The following is a 16,423-nucleotide window of genomic DNA, read 5'->3' as shown; positions in this document are numbered from 1 at the left end:
CAGGCACACCCACATTGTCAAGCCCACCTGATAAACCGGGTCCTCCCTAACAAGAGGGTATGTGTTGCGGTGTGACCTGGCAACCAGACCCTGTGTTGTGGGTGGGAACGTTTGGATAGCCACAACACCCTATTGGAGGTCCCTCGATCCTGGGTGCAATTGGGCCAGAGGGACGCCAGTCAAAGCGATCGAGAGACCTCTATTTAAGCCCATGCACGTGTCCCTGAGCTTCCTCTTTGGGGCTCTGTGCATCGGTACACCCACCCACCTCTCCCTATATTTAGGGCTTGCACGCATGACCTTGCTATGCTGTCGTGTGTCGTCTATTGTTGAGACAGGGGCACGGCAGGAATTTTCCTCACTTGGCGGATTGGCTGGTGCCATTTGGGTTTCGCCTGCTGCATAGCAAATCGTCACAACTTGTAAGGTTGAGGATAGACTTTGGTTCAGGTGATAGGGGTGGCAGAGCGGTCTGGCCATCCCTATGTGATGGGTATTCCGTTAAAGGAATCCAGGGACTCTTGGTTGGTCTTCCCTGAGAGGGGTTGTGCCCGGAGCCAGAGTCCAGGGGGGCATCTGGCAGGTGGACTGACTGGAAACCGCCTTCCACTATGCCGGGTGTTTACCCAAGGCTGACCTACGGTGTGCCCTGGGTCAACGCTGCCTGCAAGGGTGCAGGGAGCTAGTTGAACCAGAGCCTATGCAACCACTCCCTTGATTGCAATCAATAAAGTTGTGGCCTAAATTCTGCCAAAAACCAAACCTAAAATTTGAGTCTTGGGGAAGGTTAAAGGGTCCGCACACACAAATGTACCCTTTCTGGCTCACGTTGCAGGGGGTTGGACTAGATGACCCTAGGGCAGTGGTGGAAAACCCTCTCTGTGGGCACTCGAAGCCCTCTCTGTGGGCATGTGCGCCGTCGCCCCAGCACAGAGCTGGCAGAAGGTGAGGGTGGCGCGTCAAGTCCTCAGCCCAGCTTGGGCAGCCGAGCAACTGCCTTCCTCCTCTTCCTGCTGCGAGGCTGAGGTTTTACACACCCTCCGGCCGGGGCCAATGGGAGGCCCGGGGCAGGGCGCATCATGTGGGAGCCAGCAGGGGAGGATGGCATCGCTGGCGAGCTTCAAGAAGCCACATTGTTCCAAGCCCGGGTCAGGGCCCTCTTAAGCATATCTGGCGCCGTGGTGCAAAGATCCCTCTGGCACCCCCCCCCCCCATTTCTCAGAGTTGTCGACCTTTTCCCAAGCCTCTGCAGGGATCGTTCTCCTGTGGAGGCTTGGGAAGGAAGCTGCACGCCCCCCCCAGCCATATGGTTGACGGGGCACAGCTGGCAGGCGTGCAGGGAAAGGGGAGGCCGTCGGCAAAACCCCTGAGAGGGTAGTGCCCCCGGGTAGCCAAGCTCCTCCTCGTCCTCGTCGCCCCTCACCCGGCACCGGGGCTCTGGGCCCCATCGGTCTCGCCACTCCATGATCACCTCCCACTTCCCGGTGTCCTTTTTTTACAGACCTCAACCAAGTGTAGTAGCTGAGGGTGCGCCTGCGGCCGGTCGGGGCCGGGCAAGGGAGCGGGGAAAACATTGTTGGAATTTGTTTTCTCTAAAAGCTGCTCCAGCTGCTGCAGAAACAAGTATTTTATCCTAACAGAGAAGACAAGTATCTCTAATAATAATAATAATAATAATAATAATAATAATAATAATATATTATTTATACCCCGCCCATCTGGCTGGGTTTCCCCAGCCACTCTGAGCGGCTTCCAACAGAAGAATAAAATAATCAATTAAAGATTAAAAGCCTCCCTAAACAGAGCTGCCTTCATAGAGAAGACAAACCCGGTCTTGTGGTGGTGATGTCAAAACATATTAACTACACTTACCTTCATGAAGGCAAACAAAGGTGCTGAGAATGGGTAATTGTTGGGTTAATGAACGGCAAAAAGATCTCTATTAGGCATCCGCAAACTTCGGCCCTCCAGATGTTTTGGACTACAATTCCCATCTTCCCCGACCACTGGTCCTGTTAGCTAGGGATCATGGGAGTTGTAGGCCAAAACATCTGGAGGGCCGCAGTTTGGGGATGCCCGATCTATAAGCATCTTTTCTTTCAATGCAGAGGGCTTGCCTAGACGTCACACAAATTCCCCAGATACAATGCAATATGGTAACCAGGTACTTCTTTCTTAAGGGCTAAATAGGAGTCAGAGAAGTGATAGCCAGGTCGTCACTTTGTGATAAATAAGTGGGTTTTGAGTTGCAGTTTGGGCACTCGGTCTCTAAAAGGTTTGCCATCACTGCCCTAGGGGTCCCTTACAGCTCTACAACTCTATGATTCCATGCTTAATTTTGACACCAGAGGAACAAAAACAAGGTGAACCAATTCTGTACATTTGGATTCTGTGTGTGTGTGTGTGTGTGTGTGTGTGTGTGTGTGTGTGTGTGTGTGTGTGTGTGTTCAGAGCTACTAACAACAGAGAGGGCAATCCCCAACACGACAGCAGCCTTCATCATAATTTATCCTGTTCACACCTGCAAAGAGTGCTAACCTGCTCTTTTCCTCCTTCAGGGTTTGGTTTTTTTTTTTTTTTGTGGCAAGAAGAAAGACTGAGAATGGAAGAATCCCAATTGGCTTGTGCTATTTCCTGGAATCCCCATACCATTATGTAAAGGAGACATGGCAAATGCCCATTAAAAGGCTTGTCTGGAAGCGCCCATTGTCAGCCAAAGGAGCCAAGACAGAAACAGTCCCAGAAGTCTCTGTGCAAGGGTCTCAGAGGCGAGCCTTGATCTTGACATGAAGTCTGTGTGCAATGGCAGCTCTCAGTTGTCTTCAAAAGCTTCAGTGTGCCCCTGGAGTTTCCTAATCCCTGCTCTGGTGAGTTTCGCTGACATTCCGGTGCCGACAAACTCTTATAATAACAAGAGCAAACTTACCAATAGACAGGAAATATCCCAGGGCTTCCTTTGCGGGCCCGTGATAGAGTACCTTCCCCAAAGCCAGCAACGTCAAGCTATCAAAAAGCTTGAAGATGGAATAGCGAGGTTGGTGGATGGAAAAAATGATGGTTCTGCCTCTTCTGGAGAGCCTAGGGTGAAAAGCCACACCTTTTAAGTTTTAGCCCTCTCGGTGAGGGAGGACGATTGCAAAAAACGCAAACCATGCAAGTTCTACAGCTGCGCCCAGGCCTTAAATTTACAAACAGGATGCTGACGCCTTTCTGACGTTAAGCAAGGTTGGGTTTCTCAGTGCCTGTATTGCAGACCACCTGGGGACCCCTTGAACAGCGCCTTAAGATCGTAAGGATGTCCCTATTTTCACTGGAGAAATGTTAGAGGGTGTATGGAGTAGGGTGTCCCCAGGGGTTTTTTCCCCAGCCGGGACTTGCTGGAACACAGTTCTGGCACCTCTCAGGTGGGCGCCATTGCCATTACAGTGGTACCTCACAATATGAATGCCTCGCGCAACGAAAAACTCGCAAGACGAAAGCATTTTGCGATTTTTTTGGTGACTCACAAGGCGAATTTTTCTATGGCCGTGCTTCGCAAGACGCATTAAAGTCCCTTCTGCTCGCTGCCCTCGCTGCCATGCCACGCTCGCCCTCTGGGATCCTCTGCCGCCCGCTGCTGTTACCGGCCCGGGATCGGCCCCCTCAGCGCTGCCGCCACACGCTTTCTCCCACTCACCCCTCGTGCTGCGCTCGCCCTTGGGCCGGCCCGGGATCTGCCCCCTCAGTGCCGCCGCCGCACGCTTTTTCCTGCTCACCCCACGCGCTGCGCTCGCCCTGAGCCGGCGGGGATCGGCCCCCTCAGCTCCGCCGCCGCGGTGCGCTTTCTCCCACTCGCCCCGCACTCTCACTTTCTGCCGCTGCTTCCCGCTGAGAAGCGGGTACAATATGTACTGTTTCTGACTGTGTGTATGTGTGTGGAGGCAAGACGAATAGGAACACTTTAATTAAATTTCAATGCATTCCTATGGGAAACCGTGCCTCGCAAGATGAAATTTTCGCAGTACGAATTAATTTTGTCTTGTGAGGTACCACTGTATAAGAGAACAAAAGAGGTGTTCATGGTGAGTTCCGGCACTGGGAGACCCTATTTTGGAGGGTATTGTCAGGGTTGTTATGACTACTCCTGAGTAACGACCTTCCACATGCTTGTCTTTCAAAAGTCTTTATTAGTGCACATTATTTACAGTGTAACGAGCTGCTGGTTTCATGTCTCCTCATTCTGAATCAGAATCCGGCACTGCCCCTTTTCGCGACTTTGACCAACATAAAAGCCTCGGGACAGTGAATCTCCTCCCCTTTCTCCTCCTCCTCAGTACCGGTGTCGGGGGGGGGGAAGGGTCTACGGTCTGCCTTATTCCTGTCCACCCTTCCCGCCTCTCTCTCTTCCTGCCTGTGGAGCAGGGGCTCTCCAGAGCTGCCAGAGCCCTGGCACTCCTTCTCTGTCTTCTGACTCACCCCTTCAGACCCCACGCTTTCATGACTGCTTGGAGACGGGCTGCTTCTGATGAGGGGGGGGGGTTCTCTGTAATCCCTCCCCCTGACAGATATGATAGGACATATATATATGTGTGTGAAGGTGGCGTTGTTGTTGTTGTTGTTGTTGTTGTTGTTGTTGTTGTTACACACACATTCTTTATTACGGCCCAAAGACCCGCAAAAACAATTTTGAAAAATTGTTTCATAATCAAAATTATTATTAATTATTATTAGCATTATCCTTAAGCACTTTCAAGGGTTTCCAGAAGGGATAGCGCTTCTTACCTCTTTAGCAGGAGGAGAACAGCATTGGCAGTGCTGGCATCGAGGCCTGTGGTGGGTTCATCTAGGAATAGCACGGGCGGTTCAGTGATCAGTTCCATTGCTATGTTAGTCCTCTTCCGTTCTCCCCCAGACACGCCTCGAATCAGTTCAGTTCCTACCTGCAAAAAATAATAATTTAGGCATACCAAGCATGCATCAGACACTGGAAAAAACACCTCTAAGTGGTATTATGGTATTCAAGCCGAGAAGTTACTGACACTTATGCACATGAAAGGGTTAACCTGAGCCATGAGCTCAAATAACCAGTGAGTGTTGCTTAGCAGGCTCTCAGCATCCTCAGCCCCAACTCCTTTTTTCTTTTTCTTTGTTCTTCCTGGAACAAGCAAGAAGCCCTGTGGAATGGCTCCCAGCTCAAGTGTATAAAATCTCTCTAAAATGGAGATTTTACAGCCTGCATCTTTTCCAACCCGAAGATTGCATGATCCTTTTTGTAAGGAAACCAAATCATTTTCTTTTAAGTTATTTGTTCATCTTTGTTTTGCTACCAGCAGATAGAGACTTGTTTGCTGTTAACTTCTGCAAAAAAACTCTGTGAATACTGTATAAAGCTTCACTTATTTGGAAAGCTGTCTGTGATTTATTCTAGCCTAAGTATTTTGTGGGTAACAGTTGTTTAAAGGTGGATGAAGGCATAAGTAAATCTAACCAAGTTTTAAGGTGCTTTCAGCAATCGCCACTGTGCTAACTATGCTACAAGAGAGTAAAGATACTTCTTCCAAACCTCTCTCTCTAACATGGGGTGGGTAGGCTCACACTATTAACACTAAGGTTGTGCTAACAGCTATGGGAATACAGTATCAGCAAAACCTTTTAAATTACCCCCAAGATGTGCTCACCTTAGTATCAGCCACTTTGCTCAGCCCCAGCTCATTGATAATCTGGACTACCCGCTCTTCCTTCTCCTGAAAGCTGATAGAGTTGGGGAGCCGCAGGGCTGCTGAGAAGAGCAGATTCTCCCTCACGGTCATTGTTCCCATGACAACATCATCCTGAAGGGAGAATATTTTGACTGTAAGAAAGCACATGCAAAGGAATATCCTTCTTCCCACTGCCCTGCCATTCCAAGTGCAGAAACTGAATGGACTAGCAGCTGACTCTTACTTCAAGAAAGCCCATTAATTTTAATGGGTCTACTCTCTGTTTAGGCCCCACCTGCCCTATAAATTCAAAGCAGCATCATACCATTTTAAACAGCCATGGCTTCTCCCCTAAGAATCCTGGGAGCTGTAGTTTGTTAAGGATGCTGAGAGTTGTTATTGACGGACAGCGTCTTGCAGGAAATAAAAAAAGTTCATGCAGAGTGAAAGGTCCAAAAGGAAAAAAAACTTTTACAGTGGTACCTTGGTTCTCAAACGCCTTGGTACTCAAACAACTTGGAACCCAAACACTGCAAATCCGGAAGTAAGTGTTCCGGTTTGCGAACTTTTTTCGAAAGCCAAACGTGCTCCGTTTTGAGTGCCACACTTCCATTTTCAGTGTTACGCTGAGGTCTGTCTGTTTTTGCTATTTATTTTGCATTTTTGTTTTTGCGGCTTTTTTGTTTTTGCGACTGTGTGGAACCCAGTTCAGCTACTGATTAATTGATTTTGTGACTGCAGTACATTGTTTATTGCTTTCATTTTATGGATCAATGGTCTCGTTAGATAGTAAAATTCATGTTAAATTGCTGTTTTAGGGGTGTTTTTAAAAGTCTGGAACGGATTAATCCATTTTGCATTACTTTCTATGGGAAAGCACGCCTTGGTTTTGGAACGCTTTGGTTTTGGAACGGACTTCCGGAACAGATTAAGTTTGAGAACCAAGGTACCACTGTACTAAAAGACAAAGGCTTGTTACAAAAACTTCAGGAAAAAAAATCAAACACACGAGGTACAAACGAAAGTAAGATAGAGTGATAGCAGCTCGCCGAGTGCAGGAATTTATCTCTCCTGGCTCAGTGTGACCTTGAGATAGTCAAAACAATATTTGCATTGGAAATGAACCTTCTAGAATCTTCTAGCACTTTCCAGTTTCTGCCCTCAAAGACTTTAGTCATGACAGTTAGGAGACCCTTATTCCCCTCACAGAGCTACAGTTCTCAAAGTGGTTCAAAAGTCAGTCCTTCTTCCAAGGGAACTCTGGGAATTGTAGTTCTGTGAGGGGGGAGAGGAGTCTCACAGCTCTCAGCAACTCTAGTTCCCAGGATTCTTTGGGGGAAGCTGTGGCTATTTGAAGTGGTATGATAGTGCTTTGACTGTGTCGTGCGGATGGGTGCTTATCGCCCCAAGAACTGGGGTGGTGGTGGAAACAGATAATAGCAGAATCAAAATCCAAAAGGCTGAGACACTCACCTGAACTACATATCCTGAGATGCACTTGAAATTGGGAGGTTGTGGGACACCATCTATGAGAACATCCCCCGACAAGCCGGCAGGATCCTTTCGAGCAGCCAAAACATCTAGGAGGCTAAAGGTAAAGGTAAAGGACCCCTGAGAGTTAAGTCCAGTCACAAATGACTCTGGGGTTGTGGCGCTCATCTCGCTCTACTGGCCGAGGGAGCTGGCGTTTGTCCGCAGACAGTTTTGCCGGGTGATGTGGCCAGCATGACTAAGCCGCTTCTGGCGCAACGGAACACTGAAACCAGAGCAGTGCATGGAAATGCCGTTTACCTTCCCACCGGAGCAGTACCTATTTATCTACTTGGACTGGCATGCTTTCGAACTGCTAGGTTGGCAGGAGCTGGGACCGAGGAACGGGTGTTCACCCCGTTATGGGGATTCGAACCGCCGACCTTCTGATTGGCAAGCCCAAGAGGCTCAGTGGTTTAGACCACAGCACCACCCGTGTCTCTAGGAGGCTAGAGATGGTAAAATGTTCTGTCTAGTCCTCCTGCTTTTGAGACTACGATTTCCAACAGGGATAATGATGAACAACACAGCGAGGTCTTTTTCTGGACCCAAACTCTGAGGACTGTGTTATTCCTAACCAGCTCTGGAAGAGGCATTCTCACTCTAAAAAAAAAAACTGATAAGCAAAAAAAAAAAATATTCATATGGAATGAACCAATGAGGAATTCAAATCTTGTGCTAAGGAAGCCCACTGGAAAGCAAGCAAATGATGCTCTTAAAGGGAACATTGGAGAAACAGGTTATTACAGTGGTACCTTGGTTTGCATACGTCTTGGTTTGCATACGTTTTGGATTACAAACACGTCAAACCTGGAAGCGTGTGTCCCGGTTTGCAACCTTTTTTTTGGATTACAGTACAACCCATTTTTTTTGGATTGCGAACAAATTTTTTGGGGAGGCCCCATTGGTGAAAGCACGCCTTGGGTTACAACCTGTTTTGGTTTACAAACGGACCTCCGGAATGGATCACGGTTGCAAACCAAGGTACCACTGTAGTGGATTATTGCTATGAATAAGTAGCGGTGCCAATACTTTGGTCTGGCAGGGCTCCTTTTGCGCCGTTACTGCACAAGAAGAAATTCAGCAGCTGTGTTGGTGCTGCCATCACTGTATCTGCAGCTGAGAAAAGCCTTACTTTCTTTTTGTCTTCTGTCCCTATTTTCCAGGGACATTCACATACCTGCCAAGTTGCTATCAGAGAAATAAGGGATCGGGCCGGAAATAGCAGACCGGAAGTAGCGCTGCCGCCATTTTGGAACTGGGCGGAGCATGCTCAGAAGTGACTTTTGATGCTGCTTTGCCCAGTTCCAAAATGGCCGCCGCGCCAGAAGTCGCACTGCAGCCATTTTGGAACTGGGCAGAGCAGCATCAAAAGTCGCTTCTGAGCATGCTCCGCCCAGTTCCAAAATGGCTGTCGCGCCAGAATAAACCTGGGAAAAACAAAAAAATCAGTTTTTTCAGCTAGGAACAGCTGGAAAAACGGGTATTTCCCGGGGGAAACGGGAGACTTGGCAGCTATGCATTCCTGGATTTACAGAAGCCGTCCCAGTTTCTGATTTGATCCTCGAATGTCCCGCTTTTCCTTAGGACGCCCCCATTTTCATCGTAGAAATGTTGGAGATTATGGAGTTATCCAACCCCCAAACCATTGGAAGGCAGCCCTATATAGGGAAGTTTTCTAATGTTTAATGTTTTATTTTGTTTATATACATACATACATACACACACACACACACACACACACACACACACACACACACATATATATATATATATATATATATATATATATATATATATATATATATATATGTTGGAAGCTGCCCAAAGAGGTTGGGGCAACCCGGTCAGATGGGTGGGGTGTAAACAACAACAACAACAACAACAACAACAACAACAACAACAGAATAGGGCATCCCTATTTTCATTGGAGAAATGTTGGGGGGTATGAGGTTGTTTAAAGCACAGACACCCTGACCCCCCTTTCAAATGGCACCCCCAATTACATGTGACTTCAAATAGCACTCTTCAAGCACAATTTATATGCAATTAGGATTTTAAAGCCAATTCACAGCTTCACAGGCTTGCTTTGAAACCTGAGGAAGTATATCTGGAAGGGAGATAAGATTTGTAATCCTTTCTTTCCCGGACCCTTCTTCTTTCTTAAGCCTCTTCCCCAAAACTGCTCTCCGTTCCATAAGCAGGGGGTGGGGACAGGCTTCTGGGCAAGAGGTATCGACAGAGAAAGGAAAACTCTCACCCATCTTCAAAGCATGTGCTAGTAGCTGCTAATTAAATAACAATAATTTCAAAAACCAAAACTTTCTGATAACAGATTTCCCACACCACTTGGAATTTGGCCTCAAGAGATACTCACGAAGATTTGCCGCTTCCTGTTGGTCCCAGGATAGCATTCATGCCTGGCCTCATGATGCCACTAGAAATAAAAATAAATAAAAAGGAGGTTCAGTTTATCAATAGTTTCCTGCCTGATCTATGTGGCATAATGACATCAGATCCTTTCCCCATGTCTTCTGTCACACCAACTTTTTGTTACAGAAATTTCCATTCTGCAATTGTTGGTGATATAAATGGTTTACCTGCTATTATTCTGCTCATAATTTGATTCCTCCACCTGCCCGCAGGTGTTTGTGAAATCCTATATTTGGTGTTGAATCTGGATTCTTAAGGCAATTGGAGCAATTGGGCCAAATTGGGCCCCGCAGGCCACTCCTAAGGGGGCCCCTGCACCAGGGGAATCTAGATGGATTTTATTTATACTGTATCTATAAGATTTTGCAGACTTTGGTTGTGAACTGGGGCCCTACCAAAAAAAAAAAAATCAAGTTGCGCCCCACTGTTTCAAATTGGGCGCCACTGGCTAGCCCTGAGTCTCATAGTTCTTGGGCCTGAGTTGCCCTGCCCTTGTCTGAAGTCTTGGGTTTACAATTTTGGGAGAGGGAAGACTGTGGCACTGGGGAGCAGGCAGGCTGGCGAAGTGCCCTAGACTTAGACGCCCTAGGCTTCAGTCTACTTAGCCTATACATAAATTCGGCACTTGCCCTGCCTGTATATTTGAAAATATGTAAAATATTTTTAGAATGCTTTTAAGTGGAACGCCCTCCCACCAGATGTCAAGGAAATAAACAACTCTCTGACTTTTAGAAGACACCTGAAGGCAGCCCTGTTTGGGGAAGTTTTTAATGTTTGATGTTTTATCGTGTTTTTAATATTCTGTTGGGAAACCTGGCCAGATGGGTGGCATGTTATTATTATTATTATTATTATTATTATTATTATTATTATTATTATTATTAGGTTTCCAATCTTCTTGTTTTAAAAAGGAAGCCAAATGAAAGGAAGGCTATCCCACTAGGATTTCTCAAGGCTTGAGGAAGTTTGTGCTCATAACACTCTATTGTTTTCCAGATTTGGATGCTCTTTCATGTGCATGCCCATATAATTGTTTGAGCTATCAGATTGAAACTTGCATAATGTGGACCTTGCAGAGTAACTTAGTGGCTCTGAGCAGCAGCAGCAGCAGCAGCAGCAGCAGCAGCAGCAGCAGCAGCATCCTGAAGGGAGAAACCCACTCTCTTGATGGGAATCTGAAGTCTCCTCAAGGGAAATGTCACGTTTAACATGTAGTACACATTCCTCCCAGGTGGCCAGGTGGTGCTGTGGGTTAAACCACAGAGTCTAGGGCTTGCTGATCAGAAGGTCGGCGGTTCGAATCCCTGTAACGGGGTGAGCTCCCGTTGCTCGGTCCCAGCTCCTGCCCACCTAGCAGTTCGAAAGCACATCAAAGTGCAAATAGATAAATAGGGACCGCTCCGGCGGGAAGGTAAACGGCGTTTCCATGTGCTGCTCTGGTTCGCCAGAAGCAGCGTTGTCATGCTGGCCCCATGACCCGGAAGCTGTCTGCGGACAAACACCGGCTCCCTCGGCCTATAGAGCGAGATGAGCGCCGCAACCCCAGAGTCGGACACGACTGGACCTGATGGTCAGGGGCGCCTTTACCTTTACACATTCCTCCAGCAAATAAAACCACAGAATTCAATCACAGCAGGCTTACATAGGCAGAGGTGGATGGGCTTGTGGAAGGGCTTGTGTCTCATACTGAGGCAGAGCCAAAGAATGGGACTGGATGCTCCTTTTTGACCTATTCAAGGTGCCTGTTTCTGTCACACATGAGGGTCCTGCTTCAATAATGTATTCTCCCCATCTTTGTGTCATATTCAAAATAAAAAAAATTCCTTCAGTAGCACCTTAAAGACCAACTAAGTTTTTGTTTCTATTTTTATTTTATTTTTTTGGTATGAGCTTTCGTGTGCATGCACACTTCTTCAGATATACTTGAAACAGAAGTCGACTTGTACCTGTAACTTTGTGTCATATTGTCTCCTCAGTACGTTTCCGAGCACAATTCAAAGTGTTGGTACTGACCTTTAAAGCCCTAAATGGCCTCGGTCCTGTATACCTGAAGGAGCGTCTCCACCCCCACCATTCAGCCCGGACACTGAGATCCAGCACCGAGGGCCTTCTGGCGGTTCCCTCATTGCGAGAAGTGAGGTTACAGGGAACCAGACAGAGGGCCTTCTCGGTAGTGGCACCCGTCCTGTGGAACGCCCTCCCAGCAGATGTCAAGGCAATAAGTAACTATTTACTTTTAGAAGACAACTGAAGGCGGCCCTGTTTAGGGAAGTTTTTAATGTTTAATGCTGTACTGTTTTAATATTCGGTCGGAAGCCGCCCAGAGTGGCTGGGGAAACCCAGCCAGGTGGGCGGGGTATAAATAATAAATTATTATTATTATTATTATTATTATTATTATTATTATTATTACCCTCCTGCTGTAGACCTGGACCTCACGAAGGCACACCCAGCACTTTAAGGCTGGGCTTTTCTCTCCACACACAAAATCTCAGCAAATATATTTGCAGGGATCCTTTCAGAATTGTGCCATTAACTAAGCGATTGATACTGGGAACCCCCCGCAAAACAAACAACACCTAAAACATCAGCTCGCCCGTTCCATTTACTGTCTGAGAACATTTATTGTCTTGAGCTCTCAATGAATCAGGAAGACGAGCTCCTTAAGACTTTCCCCCAAATTCTCTGTTAAGGTACTAATACGACACATATTGCGTGCACTTACTAGACGTTTTGAAGGATTTTCTTTTCCACCACTTTCCGTTTGCACAGGGGTCCCCGGGACTGCTTGATGGAATACTGGATGCCGTGGAAACTCACCACTGACCCCCGAGGGGATCGGAGAGATTCTCTGGTTGGGATTGAACGCAAGAATGGGCCCCCTCGTTCTGCTCCAACCCCAGAAGATACATTCCTGGGGTTGGAGACACATGTTGCTCCTGCGTCTTTGCTACACGTGTCAAACTCTATCGGACCAACGCTGACAGAGTCGCTGGCAGAGTCGTTGATTTTCTCCAAGGTTCCCATCTGTCACTGCCTGAAATGTTAAAATGCATCGAATTCGCTTTTGAACAGAACACTTACAGCAGATTTGAAGCACTCCCTTTGAGGATTCCGAGAAATGTTAAGAATCCTGTCATCTATCATTCCTACTGCACTTTCAAGGCACATATTGCCGTCATTTCCAAAATAACATGCCTAAAAATATACTAAGCTTTACGGAAAGATTATTTAAGGGTATTCTGCAGCCTTGCAAATATAACAGACACAACACAAGAGGAAAAAGGGATTGGGAGGGAAGAAGAAAATAAACAAGCACAGGCACAATTTCTTAAGGTGACATAGTTATTATAATTATCGCATGGATGGAGACCATTCAGGGCAATGAATCAAATGACAGCTGGGTTCTTTCTCTGCCAGTGGATTGGGCCATATTATCCCACTGAGATACAGGCAACTCTCAACCTACAAAGGGGTTAAGCTCTGGAGAAAGCGTGTAAAGCCAAAATTGTGTATAGTTAAAATACATTGGGTTCAATGTTGGGTGTGATTGCCAAAGTCTTTTCCCCCAGATGGCTTCCTTCCTTCCTTCCTTTTTTTTAAAAAAACTTTTTTTTTTGCCAAGCACATAAAACCAGTGGCATAGTGTGGGTTGCCAGTGCCCATGACCAGGCATGTATCCTTAGTACCACCTGCCAATAGGCTAGAATGAAGGGGCAATAGCTTGGTGACCTACCTGACTGGCAGATGCAATGAGCATGGTGGAAAGCTGAATGTGCTCAAGTTAAATGTGCTTGAGTTACCTGTACTCTCTTACAGCAATGTTGTAACTGAGAATACTCTTCCTGTTTCACAGACCAGGGATCATGAAGATAAGAGCTAATTCTTTACCCTAGACAACTGGACCTGAGCTATCTATATTTTATGATATGGTTATATAGATATAAATTTATGAATAAATCTAATCAAGCTTTATTCCACCGTATAAGCAAAGCAGCTGAGCTCATTTTTGCTCAGTATGTAGTATTCTAATGGGAGCTACGTGTTCATTTAGAAATTCAAGAGCTTGTTATAAGTACTGAAACAGGAATGAAATAAAGGGCACAGTCCTCTGTGCAGTTCCCATCCATTGCACAATAGACAATAGACAATGGAAGAAACATAATGGTGGTCAGTGTTTACATTCCTGACAGTGCAATCCTACAAGTCCCATCAGTATTGGCATTCTGTGGGCTCCTGAAGACATACCTGTTAAAGCACGGATTTCCCTGAACTGAACTTTTGATTTTATTGTTTCAGCTGTTTTTTCACTCTTTTAATTGTTACACATTTTTAATTGTCTATTTAACTAGGGGTGTTTTAATGCTCAATGGACTTGTTATGAAATAATAATAATAATAAACATATATGTCTATCCAGAAGCCCCACTGAATTCAGAATAAGGTTTGCGGAACTCAATGAGCCTTTCCTTTGAGCAGACATGTATATAATTTCACTGCGAGCCAGAACGTCCCCAGCTCAACTCTTTCTTCCAATACGAATTCACACAAGCCACTGTCTGCATCAGATCCTGCCACTGTGGCCACAATCCCACACAGCAGTCTAGCAATAATATCAGCCTACTTTACTGGGCTGTTATAGCATAGAAGCTGCCTTATACTGTACTGAGTTGGCTCATTGGTCCACCTAGCTGAATATCGCCTCCGCCACCTTTCCCCATCCCATGTTCTTGAACTAAAACTCCCACCATCCCTGACCACTAGGCATGCTGGCTTGGAATGATGGGAGTTGTAGTACAATAACACCTGGGGGCCAAAGGCTGGTCTACACACTATAACTGGCCGGAGCTCTCCAGAAATTTAGGCAGGAGTCTTTCTGTCCTGACACTACCTGGAAACAGCAGGGATCGAACCTGGACCCTCACATATAGAAAGAAGATGCTCTAGCACTGAGACATGGCCCTTGCCCTAAAATACAGGTGAACTATATTATTATTATTACCTGCCTTTCACCCTGAGGTCTTAGGGCAGGTTACAGCATTAAAACACAATACTGAAAACTAACAATCACAAAAGCCTAAAACAAAAGCTTTTGTGCATTTATAAAATAAGGTGCATTTAAGTATTTCCTGGAAGCTGAACAATGAAGGTGCCAGATGCAACTCTTTGGGGAGGGAGTTCCATAACTGTTATAGAATTATAGAATTGTAGAGTTGTAAGGGACCCAGGTGGCGCTGTGGTTAAACCACTGAGCCTAGGGCTTGCTGATCAGAAGGTCGGCGGTTCGAATCCCTGTGACGGGGTGAGCTCCCGTTGCTTGGTCCCAGCTCCTGCCAACCTAGCAGTTCGAAAGCATGTCAAAGTGCAAGTAGATAAATAGGAACCGCTACAGCGGGAAGGTAAACGGCGTTTCCATGTGCTGCTCTGGTTTGCCAGAAGCGGCTTTGTCATGCTGGCCACATGACCTGGAAGCTATACGCCGGCTCCCTCGGCCAATAATGCGAGATGAGCGCGCAACCCCAGAGTCGGTCACGACTGGACCTAATGGTCAGGGGTCCCTTTACCTTTAAGGGACCACTAGGTTCAACTCTTCCAAGCCCCTGCAATGCAGGAATCTTTTGCTCAAACCCACGACCCTGAGATTAAGAGTCTCCTGCTCTACTGACTAACGGAACAGGCACTCCAAAGGAACAACAAATCTGCAAATGGTTATTAATTCTGAATATTCTTTTGCCCTTCGTTCTGTTTCTTTGCTTATGAAGAAAACTCTGAGAGCAGAGAGTAGCACAGGCAGGCTTTCAGAAGTCAAGAGGCTGCATTAAAAGGAGACCTTTAACTGGATCACCCTCTGCAAACTGATGTGAGTGCAAATTCAAGTTACAAAGAAAGAACTCATGAGCAGCCGTGTCTTCTGCATCATCAGCCCATTCCAAGGGGGGTGGAAAAAAGGGCTAAAAAACCCACAAATCATTAAAGATTTCTTGGTTTGCAAAAGCACATGCCTCGTCTCTTTTCTCAGGTTGTATGGTCTTTCTTAAAAATCAGCTCCATTCGTTGTGAGACATTAGTGTTGAGCACTGCCTTCTCCGCAGAGCAGCCCGGCAGACTCCCAGTCCTCTGAAAACTGAGCCCCAAGGAAGTAACACAAATTGCAGATAGATAGCAGTGAGGCGAAAAGAGTGACAGGCAAACCGTAGCCATTGTTAGAGTTACACAGCATCCTCTCTGCTTCCAATGCCCACGCGGGTCAGTACAGTACCTCTTTGGTTCTGTTTGCTTCCCAAAAGCTCCAGGTCCGGTTCAGCTCAGTTGCCTACAGGTCTCTTTCCAGCAGAAGTGAAGGTGAAAACCGCTATTCCCTGGTTGCTGCTGACTCAGTTCAAGGCAACTTACATAAACTTTTGTTTGAGGAACTCTCACTCATTAGCAGCTTCTGATGCTGATGGGAGTGTCAAATTACGGCTGTCACGCAATCTCCCCTGAGGGCACTGGAGGAGAAGTCACAAGCAAAGAGTCAGCGTGGCCCTTGGAAAGAGAATTTTAACTGTATTTTGTTGTGGCTGGCTTTTTCCCCCTTTTTCTTTGGCAGATGGGGGTTTCGGAAGATCGTCGGAGATGTAGGAAAAAGAATCTTCCAGTTTTCGTTTATCCCTGAAAAGCCATGTAAGAAACTGCATGCAGGTTGCGAACATGCCTGCCGGAATTTCTCCTGCTTCTCCAGGTTGCCGTTTGAACCTGTGCCCAGTTCTTGCCTCAATTTATAAATTAGACAGAAATTTTTAA

The 16,423-nt window shown here is 46.5% G+C and overlaps 1 protein-coding gene across 1 annotated transcript in view; it reads right to left on the bottom strand.

The window, feature by feature from the left end:
- LOC118096281 (broad substrate specificity ATP-binding cassette transporter ABCG2) overlaps nucleotides 1-16,143 on the bottom strand; it is a 33,655-nt gene extending 17,512 nt beyond the window's left edge. The window contains exons 1-7 of the mRNA XM_035137876.2: nucleotides 15,900-16,143; nucleotides 12,367-12,678; nucleotides 9,586-9,645; nucleotides 7,152-7,266; nucleotides 5,658-5,810; nucleotides 4,762-4,919; nucleotides 2,927-3,078 (exon numbers count right to left, since the gene is read on the bottom strand). Of these exons, the coding sequence (XP_034993767.1) occupies nucleotides 2,927-3,078; nucleotides 4,762-4,919; nucleotides 5,658-5,810; nucleotides 7,152-7,266; nucleotides 9,586-9,645; nucleotides 12,367-12,668 (940 nt within the window). The 5' untranslated portion in view covers nucleotides 12,669-12,678; nucleotides 15,900-16,143. The remainder of the gene's footprint in view (nucleotides 1-2,926; nucleotides 3,079-4,761; nucleotides 4,920-5,657; nucleotides 5,811-7,151; nucleotides 7,267-9,585; nucleotides 9,646-12,366; nucleotides 12,679-15,899) is intronic.
- Nucleotides 16,144-16,423: the final 280 nt, after the last annotated feature.

Source organism: Zootoca vivipara, chromosome 5 (assembly GCF_963506605.1).
Source record: "Zootoca vivipara chromosome 5, rZooViv1.1, whole genome shotgun sequence".
Taxonomy (NCBI): domain Eukaryota; kingdom Metazoa; phylum Chordata; class Lepidosauria; order Squamata; family Lacertidae; genus Zootoca; species Zootoca vivipara.
Note: the sequence above shows the minus strand (reverse complement) of the source record. Positions and strands in the feature narration are given on the sequence as shown.